Source organism: Urocitellus parryii, chromosome 1, assembly GCF_045843805.1.
Source record: "Urocitellus parryii isolate mUroPar1 chromosome 1, mUroPar1.hap1, whole genome shotgun sequence".
In the NCBI taxonomy this organism is placed as follows: domain Eukaryota; kingdom Metazoa; phylum Chordata; class Mammalia; order Rodentia; family Sciuridae; genus Urocitellus; species Urocitellus parryii.
This window is the reverse complement of record NC_135531.1, coordinates 265,387,104-265,407,701: the sequence shown is the minus strand read 5'-3', so window position 1 is coordinate 265,407,701 and position 20,598 is coordinate 265,387,104. Positions and strand designations below refer to the sequence as shown.

Below are 20,598 nucleotides of genomic sequence, written 5' to 3'. Positions count from 1 at the left end.
GAGCTATGGCAGGAAGATGACAAATTTAAGGTCAGTCTGGGCAATTTAGGTAGAACCTGTCTCAAAATAATAACAAAAAGTGCTGGGGATGTAGCTAGTGGTAGGGCGCTTGCCTAGCCTATGCGAGACACCCTGAGTTCAGTTCCCAGTACTGCAAACCAAAACAACAGAAACTTTTCCTACAGGACCCCTCTGGAAAAGCAAGTACAGTACACACAGATGCAGGCAAAGGAGCACCCAAAGCTTCCCCCTGGGATTTGGGATGGGTGAAAAAAAGTGAGTTTCTTTCTGTAATCGCGTGTGTTCTGAATTTCCCTCAACGAGCGTTACCGCCCCTAAATCTGAAGTACCCACCCTAGTTCTCAGCGGAGAGGAAGGACACCTGGAGGACCCCTGCGCCCTCTGGCGGCGCCCCGAGGCCCCGCCCCACGGGCCGGCAGGACGGGGCGGGGCGGGGCGCTCAGCCCCAGCCCAGCGCAGCCCAGCCCGGCCCCCGCAGGACTCGCCGCACGGGGAAGTGGAACGCACGCTTGGAGACAGCGCAGGCAAGGCTTGGGGCCGGGGCGGCGGAGGTGGGGACTGCGGGCTACTAGGGACTAGGTGGCCTGGGTTGCGCTAGCCCCGAGCCCCCAAACTTTCTCGGAGTGCGCGACCGGCCGGCCCCTCCAGAGTTAGCTGGGGGCTGGCCTGCTTCGGCGTCAGAGTGGGGATCTTTCGCCCTGGCAGTGGGGAGTTTCGCTTTTCCTATGCGCCTTGGGAGGGCGTGTGGCACCTGGTTAGCCTTGGGAACCAAGCAGCTGTTGTGGGCGCCGGTGAACTGACCAGGGTCTAGGAAGGGATTCTCTCTTACAGGAACGAGTAGCTTGTCTGTGGCAGGGCGGGTCCCCCAAGCGAGGCTCAGAGTGGCCAGCTGTGAGTTGGGGGTTGTCCTGGCTCTCAGCAGGGGGAGAGAGGGAGGGGAACCAGCCCAGGGTGGCCCCCACCCCAGGTTGCCCCTCCTTTCCCGGTTGCCGCTGGCCTTGGCGTAGTCCCAGCAGTGTGAAAGTGGTGGGGTAAGGGGAGTTCCCAGCCCAGAGAAGGGTGGAAGCCGGGGCAGCCCCAGCCCACAGCCCGGGGAAGTGGCAACCCCATCACCATAACTTGGCCGCAGCCCGATACTGAACCACCGCCCCGTGGACTGAGTTCTGGAAGCTACCTGGAACCACCAGTCCTCCTCAGAACCTATTTGAGTCAGAGTAAAAACAAAACAGGGGGCTGGGGATGTGGCTCAAGCGGTAGCGCGCTCGCCTGGCATGCGTGCGGCCCGGGTTCGATCCTCAGCACCACATACAAAGATGTTGTGTCTGCTGAAAACTAAATATTAAAAAATTCCCTCTCTCTCTCTCCTCTCTCACTCTCTCTTTAAAAAAATGGACCTGTTTCTTTCTCTTCCTCTTTCCCTGCTCCTCCTTAATCTCTCTCTCTTAAAAAAAAACAGGGAAGTGGGAAAGGGAAAGCGATGGGAAGAGTGGGAGGGAGGGAGAGAAAGGCTGCTGGGCCTGACCTGTTCTTCACCAGCTCTTGTCCTAGAGGGGCTCTGTGGTCTCTGGGTAGTGTCCATGGGCTTGGGGTTCCACCCTGGACATAGGATAAGTGGGGAGATCTGGGAACCAGGAACAGAGCCAGATGCCACTGAAGGTCCATCAGGTGTCCAGTTCTCTTGGGCTCTGAAATATTCATCTGACTGGTGAGCTTTGGTTTCAAAGCTGGTTCCTTCGGCCTGGTCAGTGGTGGCAGGGGGAGCCAGGAGCTTCCTGAGGCTGCTTTGTCTGGGGCAAAAGGGGAGCCATACTTCTGTGTCACTTGGGGACTCTCTTAGTCTTAAGGACCCAGTTTACAGCTTAGAATGAAGTGGTAGGACGACTGTCAAGGGTCCGACTTCCCTGTCTTCTTATGCCATGACCTCAGGGCCTCTCTTGTAAAAATGGGCACGCCAGAGAGGTAATGACGGGTTAGGTTAGAGCATAAGCATTAGGAGAATCTCATGTCGTGAGCCGGGGTAATAGCCACCTCCATTCAGCCTCCTCTCTGGAAATGGGGGAATTTCCACCGCACAGCACCTCCAATCCCAAAACTTCTCATCCAGGGCCCTTCAGAAAGAGCAGAAGTCCTACCCTAGAAGCCATAGTGAAGGGACACACACACACACACACACACACTTGTGTGTCTTCAGAATGCCAAACTGGAAGAACTGGAGGGTAGAGGCTCATAAAAATCTCTGGAAAGAAATTCTGCTAACAACATAGATAACCATGATGTGGACCTTCTGTGAGGATGTTGTGGAAGGGTGACCTTGACAAAATCTGTTAACCTTGAGATTCTGGGATTCTAGGCCCAAACCTAGGTCTCATTTTAAAGTAGTAATGCTATCCAGAAGTCCACTGGCCACAGAGGCTGGTATCTAGAGGGTTCTCGATAAATTGGTCACGAGAATGATAATGAGTCCTTGCTTGCAAGGATCTGTTCTTTTCCCCTACATAGGGGTGATGGTAGGGTATGCTAGTGTCCTGGTTTTGTGCAGGCTGGAGATCTGCTCTGTTGCAGGGCAGTAAATCCTATCATGGAAGTTACAGTAACAGCTGTGTGCCTCTGGGGCTTAGGGTCATGGAGGACCCTCCAGAGTATCCTGGAACTGAGTTGATTGAGAGTAAGGTTCTTGGTGTGAGTAAGGGCAGGCTGGGTGGAGGCAAAGGAGTTTTAAGATATGAGAGGTTAGAACACAGATTTTTCTGATCCAGACAACTATGTAAGACATAGGTGGTCTGGATCCTCATCCCACAAATGTTAGGTGTGCCTGGATCAAAGAGTTTCAGCCTTGGGAATGTTTGGGGGGGTACTGGGTTAAACAAAATTGAACAGGTTTCTTAGGGCAGGACTTCACAGAGGCTTAATATATCACTGTGCCTTGTGAATTTCCAAGAAGGGGATATGGACTGTTTATTTCTGCATTCATCCACTGAAGCCTTCTCAGAATTGCCTGGCTTGGTAAGTCTCTCTCTCTCTGCTTTCTGGTTCTGGTAAACTAATCTCTGCTTTTGTCCCATAATTAGGCCGATTTGAAGATACAGGAGGCCAGAGAGGTCATTTGCCAGGATTCCCAGAGCTGGCTAAGGAACCCAGGTCTCTTGATTCCTGACATGCTGTTTCTTTCATACAGTGTTAGACTGTCTCTCTGCAGGCTTTAGGGTGAGTGAGAACCCAGGAGGTGCTTACTGGAGGATCCGGAAGGAATTACGGGTGTAGTCTGGGAGGAAAGGCAGTTACAGCCATCTCCATACTCAGTGCATTCCATGTGCCTCTGCCTCTGTAGTTGTCCACTGGACCAGTGACACATCAGTAGTCCCTCCAGTGTAGGTTTCTTAGGGGGCATGTCAGTCTGCTTTGAAGGTTTTTGTTCTATTAGGCTACTTATTCAGCATCAGCAACCGGCAGAGTTGGAGAGGACTTTGATCTTTTGGTCCAGGATACTCATCTTACAGATGTAAAAGCTGGCTCTGGAGATATGAAGTGACCTACTATGACTCATGCAACTGAGTTGGTACCAAAGCCAGGACAGGCATTAGGTCTCTGCCTTCTAACTCAGGACTCACCCATCCGATCACTTTTCACTGGGAAAGCAATAGGTATCGACAATGCACTTGCTTAGTCCCTTCTGGTCATTTTCAGTCTTTCCACCATACCCGCAGGTGCTGGGCTGCTCCCAGAGTGACTGTTGGGGGTGCCTTAGGGGCTTCTGTTCCAACCAGGTAAATAAAAAGTATAAGGTATGGACTTTAGCATCAGATACTGGCTCTGGGTTCAGACCCATCTCTGCTGTTTGCCTCTATGGGACCTTAAATGTGTTTTCTCTGAATTTGTTTTATTGGCCAGTAGGATCGTAGGGCTTCTGTGAGCATCAGAGTCCCCTACTTGCTTAGTAAGTACTGACAGTTCTTACTGCTTTAAGCCACTCTTAGTGGTCCTCTTCTGTGCCTGCCCACCTGCAGTTCTCCACTGTGGGTGGTTAATTATCTGTCTCATTCCTCTGCCTGTCTCTGCTCCTAACCTGGAAGTTCAGCTGAAAGACAGGAGAGTTGAAACACCAGAGGTGAGTAGGGGCTGTGCTCTAAAAGGGACATCCTATTTGTCAATGGTTTCCTCTTCATCTACGTTTCCAGACCATCCTGACCACTGACGTGGCTGAGGTCTCTGGGATTAATGCCTCGATGACACAATTCTGCCCCCAAACAAGGGTGATGGGTGATGGGAGAGCTGCCATTCCTGGGGTGTCCCATGCTCCCCTGGGCAGCTTCTCTTCCCTTGGAGACAGGAGCCAGCCCTCTGTCTTATGGATCCAGAAAGGCAACCCTGGCTAGAGATGGGGGCTGGGAGGGGTGGCTTGGAGCTGGAGAGGGAAGCAATAGGTTGGCAGTCGGAGCCGGAGCTTAAGAGAGACCTGGGAAATGGGTGGCTTGTTCTGGCTCCTCCTCAGGGGTGTGTATGCTTGCGTCTGTCTTTCAGAGTTCTCAGATAGTGGGCAGGGCTGGGAAGGGAAGTTACAAACCCATGACCATGAGGGCCTGTCCTGGGCTGGGGCAGGAACTTTCTTGGCTCTGAGGTTTCCTGATCTGTCAAACGGCCAGATGATTTCTCAAGTTCATTCCAATCCAGGGCCGGCAGCACCCATTCTAAAGTCTGACATTTCAATTTTTAGGCCCCTCTAGTTCATCTCTTAGTCCTGGAGGCCAGGCCAGATAAAGAGTATGAGGTTGATTCTGGACTCCCTTGGTCCAGAATCAGGCCTGGTCACTTGCCCAAATTCTCCTGAATGTGTTTTACTCCTCTGCCCTGGTGGCTGTGCTAGGGTGGTGGGGCAGAGCTCTCCCTGGGGGAATGGGAAAGGAAAGCAAGGGAAGGAGCCAGACTGACTGACTGTGCCGCAGCGCCTGCTGGGTGGGGCTTCCTGAGATGTGCACTCTGAGCTATTCTTTCCGTTCTGCTCAGCTCTGGGCATCTGTTCTTGGCAGGGAGGAGGGCAGGCTGCCTGGACCAGTCAGCTGCTCCTTTCTGCCCCTCCCTCCAACACACACCCTCTTGCAGTAACCCCAGTAGCTGTCCTCCTCTTCACAGATTCCAGAGCCTTAACCCCTCATATGCCCCAGGAGAACTGGTGCCCGAGGTAGTAGCCCGGCACACTCACTGACACAGCCCGGGGGGATGAGTCCCCTCCTCACATGGGAAAACATTGGTCACCAGCAAGTGTGTTGATTAGGCCAAGAGCCCAATCACTTTTTTTTCTGGTACTGGAGATTGAACTCAGGGGCACTTGACCAGTGAGCCCTATCCCCAGCCCTATTTTGTATTTTATTTAGAGACAAGGTCTCACTGAGTTGCTTAGTGCCTTGCTGTTGCTCAGGCTGGCTTTGAACTAGCGATCCTCCTGCCTCAGCCTCCCAAGATGCTGGGATTACAGGCGTGTGCCACCACCACAGGCTCCACTCACTTCTGTTTCTACCATCTCTGGGTGGAGGAGAGGCTCTGGACTCCAACTGAGAGGAGCAAACCGAGATGGAGCTGCCAGGATCAGGCAGAGTCTAAAGCCTTGGTCACAAGCATGAGGTAGACAATGTTCTGATGGTTCAAGCTGCATGCAGCCACGGCAGTGGGCAAACAAACTCCCCACGGCTGGCATCTGTAGAAATGAATGCCTTCTGTATTTGAGGAAAAGGCAGTTTCTGGTGGGAACTCTACAGGCCCCTTTCAGCCTGTGGAGACGGTGGGGCCTTCCATCAGCTACTGGCAGAACCTGGAAGGCTGGCTTGTAGGCTTTGGGCCTCATCTTCCCTCTGTCTCTCTCCATCCCTTCCTCTCCCCCCTCTTCTCCAGCCATCACCCTTGGTCTGGCTAGGAGAGGAGCTGGCTCCCTCTCCTTCCCCCTCTTCCCTAGACAGATGTCAGCCTAAACTTTGGCCCCAGCACAGGCCCTGATGGTAGGAAGTGGCAGGGCCCTCACGTAGGCTGGGCAGGTGCTGGGGCAGACACAGAAGCGAGAAGCTGCCGAGGCTGGTGGCCCTGGGCCCCTGAGGCTCCTGCCACTGTTCTCCTTGGCATGGCTCAGAGGTGAGGGTGGTGGAGGCTGGCAACCCCCTGGCAGGCACTAACAGGAAAGGTCTCCTTTCCTGTGTCCAGAGCTCTATACTAAATAGGTAGGATTAGGTCCTGGCCACAAGACCAGCTTTGTGACAAGGACAGATTACTGCTTCCTGCACAGTGGCTCTCTGGCTGGAGTAGAGAGGGGCAGGTTTGCCTTAGTGCGTGTCCTCTCGGCTCTGACCTTTTGAATCTCAATCTCTGGACCAGCCTCTGCCTCGAGCTGCTGGTTGGGGTTGGAGCTCACTGTGGAAGGCTGACTTGGCCTCCACTTCCTGTGTAAGCCTTCTGCTGTTACAGAGGGCCTTAGACTGGAAGCCATGGGAGAAGGGGTGAGGAGTTTGGATAGATAGGGTGTGCAAATGAGGAACTCGAGAGAGGGACTCAGAACATGGCTCTGGGCCAGTCTAGGGCCCTGAGTCTTGACTCCATCTCACCCTGGCAAGGTAACCATGGCCTGGTGACCTCATTCTTCTAAGCCTTGCTGTCTTCATTTGTAAGTGGGGATAATAACAACCGTATCTACCCTGCTGGGCTACTGAAAAGACTTAATGAAATAACTGAAAACAGCCAATATTTATCCGTATTTTTCAGTGCTGGAGATCAAGCCCAGGGCCTCAGGTACACTAGGCAAGCACTCTACCACTGAGCTACATCCCCAGCCCTTTTTATTTTGAGACATATCTTGCTAAATTGCCCTGACTGGCCTTGAACTTGCGATCCTCTTACCTCAGCTTCCCAGGTAACTGGGATTATAAGCTTGTGCCATCATGCCACACAATTCTCTGGGGTGTGTGTATGTGTGTGTGTGTGTGTGGGGGGGGGACTCTTATAAGTGTCAACCCCATTTTCTAGGTGAAGGCACTGGGGCATAGTGAGGTAAAGTGATCATGGTGTTGTCTGCTGAAGATGGGCTGGTGACTGAGGCCCCAGAGAAGTAGACTTGGACCTACTTTCCTCCCAGCAGGCAGGTCAACTTGTGAATTCTTCTGAAGTTGGGGCATGACATGGCAGGGTGAGGAGGCACAGGGCTCTGTGAGTCAGCAGCCTACTGGGCTGGACGAGACTCTTGAGGTCTGTCTGAGGCTGACCTTCCTCTCTGTGAGTCATGTTCACCTATGGCCGCTGCAACCTCTCAGTCTGGGAATAGGGAGGGCAAAGGGCAGGCCCTGCGTAGCTCAGGTCCCAGGATCATCATCTGCTGATAGAGCTGGCTGCAAGCTCAGAGATCATCTGGTCTTTCTCACCTCAGTTCATAGAAGTGCATCCTGAGGAGGTAAAGGGCCAGGAAATGGTGGCATTGTGGTTTAGTGCACAGCGTGCCTTTTAATGACAGGTGCCTCCTGGGCCTGTTCAGCCAGCCATATGTACTACCAACCCAGTGGTGGATGTCAGATAGACCTGGGGTGCTGAGATGGTGCCATGATGCAGACACACCTATTCCAAAGGTGACTTGTCCTCCACCCCTTCCTCTAAAAAGGACACCACGTTTTTACCTTTTTTTTTGGTACCAGGGATTGAACTCAGGGGCACTGGACCACTGAGCCACATCTCCAGCCCTATTTTGTATTTTATTAGAGGCAGGGTCTCACTGAGTTGCATTTTTGCACCTCACTAAATTGCTGAGGCTGGCTTTGAACTTACAATCCTCCTGCTTCCACCTCCCCAGCCACTGGGATCATAGGCATGCGCCACCATGCCCAGCAGATTTTTATCTTTTGGTGCAGGGGATTGAACCCAGGAGTGCTCTACTACTGAGCCCCAGCCCTTTTTATTTCTTGAGGCAGGGTCTTGCTAAGTCACTAAGGCTGGCCTTGAACTTACAGGAGATTCATATATGATAATTACTTAAGGCCATCTTCCTTCCCTTACACAGCCCCAGACACTCCACTCCCAGTTCCTGTACTCTCCCCTGTGTGTCTGGCACCTGTCGCTGCAGGCTTCGCTGCCGCGTTGCAAGGGCTCGGCTCTGCTCTCCTGACACCCGCTTTGCCCCTCACACCTCACTGTCGGGAAAGGCATTCTTCCTGGCCAACACTTTCTTGCTCTGTCTGTCTCCTCACTCTGGGTGGATGGAGAAAGACTTTTCTCAAAATAACCCATTCAGAGACCTGCCCTGCTATTTGATCCCCGCCACTTTCCCCTTTCTGAATGACCCTAGTTGTCCTAAGAAAGAAGACATAGACAGTCCTTTATCTGATCCCTGAACCGCATAGGGTGTCCTACAAAGAGAAGCTAGGGCTCTTCTGCTTCCTGCAAAGGCTGAGGGTGGTTGCTGACCTGGATCTGGGGTGTCCCTGTGGGGTCCTCTAGGTCTACCCTGGACGATGCTCTAGGAAAGGGATGGCCCTGTCTAAGGGGCGCAGAATTTGTCAGGGCTTCTTCCCACGAGGGACACAGAAAACTCCACCTTAGCTCTTCCCCCAGCTCTGCCACCTCAGTGGGGAACACCAGGCCTGAGGGACATTTATTTGGCAGAGGAGGCAATAAAGAGCACAGCATAACATAAAGGACACGTGCCCCAGATCCTGAAGGGATCCATTTTGACTCTGCTGCTGACCTGCTAGCTCTGTGGTCCTGGGAATCGTTTACTGTTTTGGGCCTTGATTCTCTCATCTGAAAGGAGCATGGGGGCTGTGCAACCTGAGGTCCCCTCAACCTGTGCTTCCGGGCTCCTGGCTGTGGGGCTGTCCCTGCTACTTAAGGAACTCCCTCCATCTTGTAGCTCCCTTAAATGACAACAGGGAGTTCCCAGCTGGCCCTCCTTACTGCTAGCCACTGCCCCTGGGGGAGACAGAAGAAACCATCAAGACCCCAGAGATATTGGGCTACAAAACCCACTCCCTTTGGAGGGGCCTTTGGGGCCCCATGCTCACTGTGCGCTCCTGCTCACCAGTGAAGGGAACAGGTGTGCACAGGCTGTCACATGCCTACCTGAGGCGCCACAGCTGGTTATTTAAGGAACCTGAAAGTCCAGTCTCGGGCCTGCTCTTCTGTGGGGCCTCCTAGCAGCTTGCTGGCCCAGACCTCTCAGGCTCCCTTGACCCGGCCTGCTACCAGTCCACGGGCTCTTCCCCTGGGGCCAGGCTGCCCTGGCACTGGGCTAGACTGTTCCCTCCTCCTTCTCCTCTCCACTCGGAGCTTGGCTGCACCCCAGCTCTGGCTCTCAGGCTCTGTGCTCCAGCCAGCTGGGTGGGGGCTGGGCTTCCACTCTGGAGGGTCTCAGCTGGCCCTGTGACTCACTGGAGGCTCTACCAGAGCCCTCCAGCCTCTTTCCTGGTTCTGTTGAAAAGCCATCAACACTGGAAGGCTTTTTTATGTGAGGACAGGGAGTTCCCAGGCGCCCAGTTCCCCTTGTGCATCACATCCGATGCTCAGCATCAACTCTAGTTGCCTCACTAACCCCTTCTCCTGCTTTCTTGTAGCCAGGAAATTACACAGGGAAGACACAGCTCTCCATGAAGAGCTGGCTTGAGGGCAAGAGGGCCAGGGGTTGGGCTGATGGGAAGCAGCCTATGGGCAGCAAGTGACATGTGTGACCCAGAGAAAAATTAGGAGGCTCTCTTCTCCAGGGAGACACAGCCTGGGAGGAACTGGGGGTGGAGTGAGCTGTGCCAGGCACTCATGACTACTTTGCTTATCTTCCATTTCAGGTTCCAGCAGCTGGGGTTTTCCCTCAGCTCTTGAGTGGCCATGTCCAACCCTACTGCCCCACCTCCGTATGAGGACCGCAACCCCCTGTATCCTGGCCCTCCACCCCCTGGGGGCTATGGGCAACCATCTGTCCTGCCAGGAGGGTACCCTGCCTACCCTGCCTACCCACAACCTGGTTACGGCCACCCTGCTGGCTACCCACAGCCTATGCCTCCCATCCACCCGATGCCCATGAACTACGGTGAGTCCTGGAAGTGGATGTGGAAGGTGGGCGGGAGGAGCAGCCCTTGGGTGAATGTGGCCCCCTCCTTTCACTCTCTTCTCTTCAACTTCCCTTTTAATGCCTTTTCCCTCTCATCTGTTTAGATCTCTCATTCCATTTTGTTTTACTTCCTTACTTCCCCCCCTCAGCTCCTCCAGCCACGTGGTAGCCCCTTTATTCAGCCAGGCAGCTGAGTCCGTGCCTTCCCTCCCAGGGGCCATGTCTGTCTTAGGAGCTACCCCTGTAACCCCAAACACTTCACTTTTTAAAATACATCCTTGGGGATGACAAATCCTTATCCTTTAGGTAAAGTCTGATTTTTGCAAACACCCCAAAGTGGAGCCAACCTTGGTAAACATCATGGCAGGTCAGAAACAAATGAGGTTAGAATGCAGTGAGCCCCTTTTCCTGGGCGTCCTTTTAATTTTGTGGTGCTAGAGATGGAACCCAGGGCTTCATACATGCTAAGCATATGCTTTACTTCTGAACTATGCATAGTGCTTTCTGGTTGGATTTTGACAGCAGTTCCCAAAGAGGCATCCACACAATGTTTGGAAGCTGTGCAGCAGCTCTGGAGTCCTGATGCAAGTGTAGGGCCAGCTCTCACTTGGACATGTGTGTTCTGGTGCGGACTGGAATGCGTCACTCACATGTGAGAGGCTACATGCCCTTGAAAGATCTGCTTTCAATGAGGCTTACGCTACATCCTGGCCCTTGCCCTCTGTTCTCCCCACCTTTTCTCTGGCCCTCCATCCCTGAGGCTGTTGCTCTGCCAGCTAGCCCCACTCCTGCCTGCTTCCTCCCTAGATCCTGACACCACCACCTGACCTCTGATGGTGTGGGCTGGCTGCACAAAGCCCTAAGAGATGCATGTGGATGGACTGGCTTTTGCCTAAGCCCCCTCATGCCACCCTGGCTCAGGTCACTCTGAGGGCATCCAGAGGACCCTGGCTGGGAAAGGAGTTCTGCACTGTAACACTTGACTTTTGGCTGGAGATACCTGAGCCTTTCAGACAGTGTTGAGAGGCTTTGGGATGAAGGTTACATTCCCAGGTCTCCAGTTGGTCCTATGTGATCCGTCCCTAGGCCCTGGCTATGATGGAGAGGAGAGAGCAGTGAGCGACAGCTTTGGGCCTGGAGAGTGGGATGACAGAAAAGTCCGACACACATTCATCCAAAAGGTGAGATGGGCTGGGAGGCAGGTGGACCTGGCCCCTCACGCTGTGGGAATTGGGGAGGGCCAGGCCACACCAACCACAGGCAAGGGCACAGAATTCTCATAGAAATTTGCTGGCTGCCTGCCCTCACTGCTCTCTCCCCGGCTTCCCTATCCCCAGCATCCCTTCTCTTTGACCTTGTTTTGGGAGGACAGTCAATCTGGGAAATCTCCCACCTCTTCCCCAGACCTTGCTTTCCCGTTAAGACCGTAAACAACTGGGGAGCTCTTAATCCACTCTCCTATCTCACATCTGCAAGGCACCTGCTCAGGGCAGACAGATGTGTGACGTGCCACGCTGAACTGCAAGTATGGAACCACAGTGGTGGTGCAGGGCAGCCCTGCAGAGCTGGATGCTGGACAGGAGGGAGGGAGCAGAAGTTCAAACAGCATGTGGACCATGCTCCCCACTGGGGTCACCTCTAGGCCAGGCTGCAGCTGCAGGCTCTTTGAGGGCTCAAAGTAAAAGTAGAGCCTTCAAAATAGGGAAAAGAAGCCCCTTCCACCACTGCCAGGATAGGAAGGGCAGGGCCTGTGCTCCTTTGGCTTCTTGGTCTTGTGGTTCTGCTTCCTGGGGAGAGGCCAGCCGACAGGGTGGTCACCTGTGCCCCTGGCCGGCTATGTTCCAGGTTTACAGCATCATCTCCGTCCAGCTGCTCATCACAGTGGCCATCATTGCTATCTTCACCTTTGTGTGAGTGTTTGGGCCTCGCTGACCCTTCCTTCCACCCTGGGGAGTTCTGGATCAGCTGCCTGTCTTGGGGGTGCTTGGCGGGGAGGCAGCCAAGCCCTGGAATGACTCTTCTCCTCTTCCTCGACTCCACAGGGAGCCAGTTAGCCAATTCGTGAGGAGGAATGTGGCTGTGTACTACGTGTCCTAGTGAGTGTGCCTGGCTGTACTCAAGGCGAGGGGAGGAGGTGGCTGGCAGTGTTTCCAGTTGACCGGCTCTACTCAGGGCATGGATCAAAATGCCTTTTTTTTTTTTTTAAATATTTTTTTGGATGTTGATCAATCTTTATTTACTCACTTATTTATATGTGGTGCTGGGATTCGAACTCAGTGCCTCACACATGCTATGCAAGCGCTCTACCACTGAGCCACAACCACAGCTCCTCAAAATGTTTTTTGAGAGGGGCCTTCCCAGTGGCCAGTGCCATTCTCCCATGCTGGGGTGTGCACCCTGGTGAGGAGTCACAGAATCACATAGCACGTGGTGGGGCGGGGGGTGGGGCAGCAGACGATGGTGACAGTCTGCATGGAAGTGCCCAGGTTCTCACAGCCAGTTTCTACGGCCCGCACGTGTGTTACAGAACTGCTCAGGGTCCCTGGCTTGGTAGTTCTGCCCTAACTTCTCCTGAGTAGCTTCCCCTCAGACCCAAGCAGCTTCCTAGGCCTCCAAGCCCTGGGCCAGCTGAGTGCTGCCAGGCTGGGCTGAGAAACGGCCAAGGGTAGCTCTGGCCACAGACCATGTCCCATCTCTTCTTCCCCAGTGCTGTCTTCATCGTCACCTACCTGACCCTTGCCTGCTGCCAGGGACCCAGGTGAGTTCCAGAGCCTTAGACAATGAGGAGAGAAAGGGGTGGGACAGGAGCGAGTATTTTGGGAAGAAAATGGATTCCTTGTAGTGGTCGAATGGAGACTTACAAGAAGTACTGTGGTGGTGGTGGTGGTGGTGATGATGATGATGATGTCGGTGACTACCGTTCAGAGGTTTACATAGCACTGTCTGAGATATATTTAGCTATCATTTTTACAGCAACCCTGCAAGATATGTAGAATTTTAACCATTTAATAAACAGGAAAGAGAAAAGGAAAAAGGCAGTGTGGGGAGGGGGGAAGGGAAAAGAAAAATGAGAGGGAAAAAAAGAACCCCAAACCAAACAGGAAGAACTCAAGGCTCAGAGAGGCTGGACAACTTTCTCACAGTCACACAGGTAGTCTGAGTAATAGTGGCAAACAGTTTCAGGTCTTTCTGGCTCCATAGCACAGGTCCACTCCACTGCTCCATGTTGTCCTTTTGAACCCCCTGAGCAGGTACCAAAGCTATGCCAGCCTTCCCTTCCCCAGAGCAGGGCTTGTCCCTGCAGGCACAGGAGCCAGGTGCTCCCTTGTGCTGAGGGAACCTCTAGGATCTGACTTCCCTAAGTCATGTAACCAGGCCTTTTCTTCTCCCTAAGGCGCCGGTTCCCATGGAACATCATCCTGCTGGCTCTCTTTGTAAGTCTAGAAGGGTAGGGGAGCGCTGTCCCAGGGAAGGGAAAGAGATATCACTGGGGAAGGATGTCCCTGGCTTTCTCCCCCTTCTTATCCTTACTGCTAGCTCTGGGTCCCCTCTGTGGCTGCATCTTTCCAGCTCAGTCGAATCTACTCCCAGCTCTGGAAGGCCACTGTGGTCATCCCCCAGTGCCTTTGCATGTGCTGGGCAAGTGCTCTACCACTGAACTTCACCCAGTGCCTGCCGTTCTTAAGTGTCTTCTTTGTTTCTCTCCCTCAGACTTTTGCCATGGGCTTTATGACAGGCACCATTTCCAGGTACATGCAAGGGCAATCTACCACCTTTCATGTGAAGTGTGTATTCTTGGGGAGCAGGTGTTCCTGGGCTGGTGGTCATCTGTGGGGATGGGTTCTGGGTGGAATCTTCTGGAAGTGGGGAGTTTGAAGTCATTTGTATGTGCTTATGCCTCTGGTTTCTCTTAACTCCTTCCTTCCAGTATGTACCAGACCAAAGCTGTCATCATTGCAATGATCATCACTGCTGTGGTGTCCATTTCTGTCACCATCTTCTGCTTTCAGACCAAGGTGAGGGAATGGAGGGTTCTTCCCTGGCACCTGCCTCTCTTTATTATGAAACCTGGCCCTTTGGGTTTGGCATTTGAATGGCCTGGGAGGGCCCAGATCCATATAGACCAGGGATTTCCGTTAGAGACCTAATCCCCTTTCCCATATCTACACCTGCACAGCTGCCTCCTATGTCTGTCCTTAGCATGACATGGTCATTACTGTGTCTTCAGGAGGCAGAACTGGGACTCTCAGGCAGGGTGGCAGGGTGGCAGGGCGGCAAGGCCAGTCTGGCTGGGCTGCTAGTGACGGCAGTTGTCTGACAGGTACCTCATTCCTCTTCCTGGTAGGTGGACTTCACCTCGTGCACAGGCCTCTTCTGTGTCCTGGGAATTGTGCTGATGGTGACTGGGATTGTCACTAGCATTGTGCTATACTTCAAATATGTGAGTGTCCCATGAGGGCTGATGCCACTGAACCCAGTCCTCACTGCAGACTCCCTGTATAGCAAAATGTAGCAGGGCCCCTCATCTGGGCAGGCTGACCTCAGAACCTTCCAGTGGCTAGCAAAGGCATCCACATACAAGCACCATCCTTTTGGGTTAGGGAATAGTCAGTGTCTCTTTGGAAAGAGCCACAGCACTGGGAGCCCTGGACAGCGCCACTGAGTTCCTATGGGAAGTAGTAGATTAGAGCTGACAGCTGAGACCAGGTTCTGGGAGGCAGACTGGAAGAGGAACCCAGAGGAACAAGATGGACCTGTGTGGAAGGGACTTTGGAGATGTCTGGAGCTGAATCCTTTGACTATAGTCAGCTAAAGGAAAACATGAGGTCCCCAGGCTGATGATCATCTCACCGTGGACTGGCCTTGTCCTTCTGTGGACAGGCACCTACAGGAGAGTGAAGCAGGGCTGCCTTGTGGGTACCCCCTAATTCTGAACCTCATCAGGGTGGTTGCAGGCTAGGGTTTCCCTCCCTCCTAGCCCTTCTTCATTCTGTCCATCCCAGGATGGGCTGTGTGGTCTGTTGAGTGCTGACCAGGACTGGAGGAAAGATGACAGGGCTCTTCAGCTGGTGTGGGCTGGGTCTGTCCCTCCAAAGCTGTCACTCAGCCACTGCTTTTTCTCAGAAGCACAGTGGACACCTCTGCAGATTAGCTCTATGGATTGGTCTGGCTAAAAGATGCTTTGATTGGTTTTATATGGCCATTTTAGGATAGCCTCTGCTCCCTCTGCCAAATATGTCACCGTTTCAGATCTGTTCTAGGACCTAGAAGGGCATGCCCCAGGATCCCAGTGGGCTGGCTTCCTAGTTTTGTCCACTCTGATGCCTGAATCCCAGGGGTTAGCTGGGTCCTGAAGGCCTGCCTCACTGTACTTTGCTCAGATTTCTAACGCCACCCCATCTCCTTCTTCCCAGATTTACTGGCTCCACATGCTCTATGCTGCTTTGGGGGCCATTTGTTTCACCCTGGTAAGTCCCTGCTGTGCTCTGGAAAGCTGAACTGAGGGGATGGAGGACAGGGGACGGCGAGTGAATTTAGGTGGCTTGGAACAGAGCCAGAAGCGATCTTTCCTCACTGTCAAGGGTTCCCCACTATCAAGAGTTCCCGTGATTTTCAGGGCACTCCTGCTGTCTTAGTCACACACCTGCTGTTGGAATGCTAGGCAGGAGATGCAGTGTGCCTGCCTCTGTTTCTGGTGTGGACTGCAGGAGGCAGAGACCACCTGTTAGCCTGTTGGTTACCCTAAGCGTGCTTGCTACGTGGCACACAGGCTCCCAGGACAACTCTGCTGACTAAAAAGGAGCTCTGGGCCTCTGGGTACTCACTGGCGCTCACTTCTGGCTTCCCTGTCCCTGCAGTTTCTGGCTTACGACACACAGTTGGTCCTGGGGAACCGGAAGCACACCATCAGCCCAGAAGACTACATCACGGGTGCCCTGCAGATCTACACAGATATCGTCTACATCTTCACCTTTGTGCTGCAGCTGTTGGGAGATCGCAACTGAGGAGCCCCCCGTTTCACCCTCGCTGGGCTCTCCCTTCCCCAGAGGGCTGGGCCCTGTGACTGGGGTCTGGGCCTCAGACACTTTTTTCTTCCCCTCAAGTAACATATCCAGTTTCCTTTCTGTCCAGGAGATGGGTAACCTCTCTGGCTGTGGAGGTGTGGGAACCTGTGGTGGGCAGTGGGTGCTGGGACAGTTCAGATCTGTTAGTGGGCTTGGCAGGAATGAGGCTGAGGATGTGTCTTTTGCCCTCTACCCACAATATGGCACCAAACTCTTAGCACTTGGGTGTGTGTGTGTGTGTGAAAAGAGCCCATTCTATAACTGAGAGGAAATGTGAACACAGAAGGGACTTTAAAGTGCAGGGCTTCCCCTCCCAATCTCTCACGGGCTTCTAGCCTAGGTAGCTGGAGCCTGTTTCCCTCCTAAACCCAGTAAAGCCAGACAGTATTATCCCCACCTCCTGGACTACAGGCCATTATTCTATACTCCTTAGACTTGGTACCTTTTAGCTCAGAATGGTAAAAGAGATCTGTGCCCAGGGGCCTCCGCATTCTAACCCCATCTTGTTTTTATAACATGTATGTATTGTTTATCTAGGTTAGGGCTGGGGGGAAGAAGAGATGAGCAAAGTACAGGGGCTAATACAAAGAGCATCTCCTTTGAGCTCCCTCCAGGCTTGGATGGTGTGAGAGAGCAGACCATTTGGAGCCTTCTGGTCCCCATTCTCCAAAGTTGCCTGGGACTTCCCTGGGTGCTTCTGAGGTCTTTTGCTTTCTCTGCTTAGGCAGGTAGAGCAGAAAGTGAGGGACAAGAGTCAGTAAACAGAGTAGTTTGTATGATCAGGAGTGTGGCATGGAAGTAGCCAGGGTGAGGAGATGGGTGGAGGCTTGGAAAATGCCTTGGGGCCTCCAGAGCCAGTTTGAGAAAAACCACCTCAGTGCCCAAGGAGACTTCAGTGCTCTTCCTTCTGCTAACAGGAAGGGCCCTGAGGGCAAGGTGACTGCCTCTCTCAGCCTGCTCTGAACTCCCACTGGGGGGCTTTTCGACTTGAGACCACCTCTCTAGTCAGCCACTGCCTTCTTTGTAATACAAGTGCCTCAAGCTGGAATAGGGGAGGGGACAGGGTCAGTCTATCGGGTAGGGGCGGAAACCACATCAGCCCAAGGATATAATTAGGACTTCTTTATTGAGTACTTGATCCTAAATATATCACACAAAGGGACACAATTATAAATGTATTAAAGTTTTGTTTAGAAGTTAAACCCTGTGTGGCTCTGGTTTTCTTCTTTGGAAGGTGTTGGCTCAGGGAGTGTCTGATTCTGCCCAAAGCATCCATTCACTTCCTACCTCTACATCCTGGCTGGGTCTCCAGCACCTTTCCTAAGGTCACAAATATCCTTTATTGCTGCACTTCCTAGGGAGGGATGTGAGAGGCTGGTGAAGGCTCAACAGTTGGCTGGGGGAAAGGGGAACTCAAACTTGCAATAGTGGATTCCAAAAGGACCTCTTGTTACAGGTCCTTTACAAAAGCTCAGGAGAGCAATTAACTCTCTTCCCCACAAAGCTATATGCATATATAAAATCTTGCAGATGAATGGACCAAGGTTCAGAACCTCTGTCTTAAAAAGCACTAGTCCAATCTCTTGAGCCCCAGAGAAGTTGAGTCATTTGGACTGGCTAAGGGTAGTGCTTGTTTGCCTCCACACCCTTAATGCCGCCTTTGATTCTCTTTATTATTTGTTTCAAGGCTGAGTGGGACCCCACCCTCCTGGCCCACAGCTCTCAGGGATTCATCCCCAGGGCCTGAGCCTAGGCTTGTGATGATTAAGCCTCTGTGGTGGCCCTGCTACCCAGCCAGGAACAAGCTCTTCTGTGAAAGGGAGCATACCTGAGTAACCAGCCCCACCCTCTTCCCCTCCACTCCCAAGGGACTCAAACCCAAACCTACTTCCTTTCCACTCAATAAATTTATTTGCTTTCGGCTGGCTCCTCGGTGTGGGAGGGGCAGGGACTGGCAGCAGTCTGGCTCCATGCGCCCTCTGGTGGACCTCACAGGCCAATGACCAGAATCAGCCAAACTGCAGGGTTTCAGTCAAAATACAGTCTAGAGGGTTGCTGCAGTGCTCCTCAGGCCTGTACCCCAGAACCAACTTCAGGGGATGGGGCATGTTGGGAGGAGGCCCTGAACCTCTGGCTCTCATACTCGCCCGTGTTGGACGCCCGCATGTTCTGCCGAGCCTTCATCTGCTTCAAACGGTTCTTGTCCACTTCCCGCTTGGTGAGGATGAAGAGTAGGATACCACAGGGGAAGCCGATGGCCCTAAGGGTAGGGAGATGTGCACGGGGTTTGGGCAGGGGCCAGGCCTGAGCCAGAGCTGGGGGGTATGGGGAGATCATTCCAGCTTTTCAATTGCACGAATGCTGCAATGCCTCTTGTGTCTACTTGTCCCCTCTGCTGGCTGCTAGAGGGACCCACATAAATCAGATCCTGTTGCTGCCCTGCTTAAGACCCCATAACAACTTTCCATCACTTCCTGGATAAGTCCAGACTCCTGGGCATGGCAGAAAACACCCAGCTCTTCACTCCTTTCCCCTGTGGCACAACACTCATAAGCATGAACCCTGCACTCCTGCTTCAGGGCCTGTGCATGATTCTCTAGGCAGACCAGCCTCTTTCTCTGAGTCCTAGCAAGTTTCTCTCTACTTAAACTCCACAACTCCTCCCAGGCTTCCTCTCTCTGGTTACTCTACTACTGAGGTACGACTCCAGCCCCTCCCTTTCCTTCTCTGAGTAACTGCGACTAGGGGGCGCCTTGGTGTGGGGGAAAGAGCATGGAGTCACAAGACCTGGTGAGAATTCCAGCTCTGAGCCTCAGTTCCTTCCTCTGTGAAATGGGAGTGTAATATTTATCTCAGAAAAACAAAAACATTACATGGTAAAGTACTATTAAACCTCAAGAGGTGAAAAAGTGTTAATTTCCCCTATTTTTCTTTTGATTGATAGTATGACCTAAGATCAGAATCACAGCCAAATAACATACAGAACAACTTGTAGTTACTATACAAATAATACATGATTTCAACTAATTACTAGGATTTGGGTCTTTCCCCAAGCTCCCAAAAGGGAGGATGAGGCTAGGGACCCAAGTTCAAATCATCTCAGCTCAGCTAACGCCACAGAAAACCCACTGTCTCCACAATTCCACATACTTTCCCACCTCTCCTGACCCACTCCTCTGAGATTCCATTCTTGGAACCCAACAATTCTGCTCCTATAACCTTGGATTCAGCTCGCCACTTGAAACTTAAGTTATTTCTGGGTCCTACCCTCCCCTGGATGCACTCCCCATGGGTGGGCAAAGAGGTAGTTAACACTCACCAGGCTAGTCCCACAGCTTTCATGGGGTTCTTGCCCCTCTTTCTGGGAATGTATTCCAGCTCAGGGGAGAGGGGCTCAGGCTCCTCCTTGCACTCTGGGGAGCTGTGGCTCTGCAGTGCTCTGGTTCTGTTCTGAGAAGCCTTGTTAGCAGTGGCTCCTGAGAGGATTCCTGTGGATGGAGGTAAGGAAGGTCAGCACAGGGATGAGGAGGGAGCTCTGGGAAGGTGGGTACAGGGTGGGAAGGGCCGGTTGAGATCTGAGTTTGGAGTAACAAGTGCTAGGGAGAATCCGAAAGGAAATAGGAAAACTGCCACTGAGGTGGCATCTTTGGAAGCCACTTTCACGTCACTGCGGGTTCATCACCCTGGTGCCAGGAGAGCGAGCTTCACTATTCTTCATTTCCGACGACAGGATAGGAAGGACTGCAAAGGGACTCACAGGATTAAAACTGAAGAATGTTAGCCCTGGAAGGAAGATAGTCTACTCCATCCCCTCATTTTAGAGAAGAGGAAACTGAAGCTCTGAGAGACAACAACTGCTTCACCCAAGGTCAAACTGCTAATTACCCAGGTTTAGAACCCAAGCCTTCAGAAGCCCAGGGCTCTTTCCTCTGCACTGCGGTGAGTGTGAAACACCTGGAGCGCGGGAGTCTAAAACATTCTTCGGGGGTCCTTCTTGCAGCCAGACCCCAGAGGTGTTGTGTAACCCGAAGGCAGGGGCATGGACTGAGTGACCTCTATAGAGCATCTTTTCACCCCAGACTCTAAGATCCTAGAGTGGTGTGGGCAGAATTGGCTGCCCCGACCGCCTGCTATAGCCGGGTGGGATGTGAAAGAAGAGAAATCTCCTGCAGTCTTGCCCTCCCCGGGGTCCCTCTCCTTACCCCGGAGGACGCGGGCATTTCTCGCCCCCCGGCCCTTCAGCGCCGTAGCAGCTACCACCGCCGCCATGTTCAGATCCCACCCCCCTCCACCGCGCTCTCCGCCGGGAATTGTAGTTTGCGTAAGGGGCCTCCCCCGCTCCTTCCGTCCTGCATACAGATCAGAAACTACATCTCCCAGAAGCCCGCAGAGCGGACTCCAGAGAACTACTCTTCCCAGGAGACCCCGGAGGCGCGCACGCTCGCTTGT

The 20,598-nt window shown here is 53.0% G+C and overlaps 2 protein-coding genes across 6 annotated transcripts; one reads left to right on the top strand and one right to left on the bottom strand.

The window, feature by feature from the left end:
- Positions 1-459: 459 nt before the first annotated feature.
- Tmbim1 (transmembrane BAX inhibitor motif containing 1) lies at positions 460-16,384 on the top strand. Of its 5 annotated transcripts, none has more exons than XM_077803545.1 (13): positions 470-545; positions 7,024-7,135; positions 9,822-10,063; positions 11,171-11,265; positions 11,930-11,994; positions 12,127-12,180; positions 12,792-12,842; positions 13,479-13,518; positions 13,796-13,833; positions 14,013-14,100; positions 14,430-14,525; positions 15,499-15,552; positions 15,943-16,384. In XM_077803545.1, exons 3-13 carry the CDS (start codon positions 9,862-9,864, stop codon positions 16,087-16,089), a joined length of 930 nt encoding a protein of 309 aa, XP_077659671.1. In that variant the 5' UTR covers positions 470-545; positions 7,024-7,135; positions 9,822-9,861; the 3' UTR covers positions 16,090-16,384. The 5 variants fall into 5 exon arrangements, with proteins under 5 accessions (XP_026246078.2, XP_077659671.1, XP_077659667.1 ...); XM_077803541.1 differs by lacking the exon at positions 7,024-7,135 and adding an exon at positions 3,090-3,225 and having other exon boundaries at positions 492-545; XM_026390293.2 differs by lacking the exon at positions 7,024-7,135 and having other exon boundaries at positions 460-545.
- Positions 16,385-18,037: 1,653 nt separating this feature from the next.
- LOC113183849 (putative thioesterase PNKD) lies at positions 18,038-20,455 on the bottom strand. The gene is made up of 3 exons (XM_026390297.2): positions 20,352-20,455; positions 19,469-19,637; positions 18,038-18,409 (listed from the first exon to the last, which is right to left on the bottom strand). Exons 1-3 carry the CDS (start codon positions 20,416-20,418, stop codon positions 18,217-18,219), a joined length of 429 nt encoding a protein of 142 aa, XP_026246082.1. The 5' UTR covers positions 20,419-20,455; the 3' UTR covers positions 18,038-18,216.
- Positions 20,456-20,598: the final 143 nt, after the last annotated feature.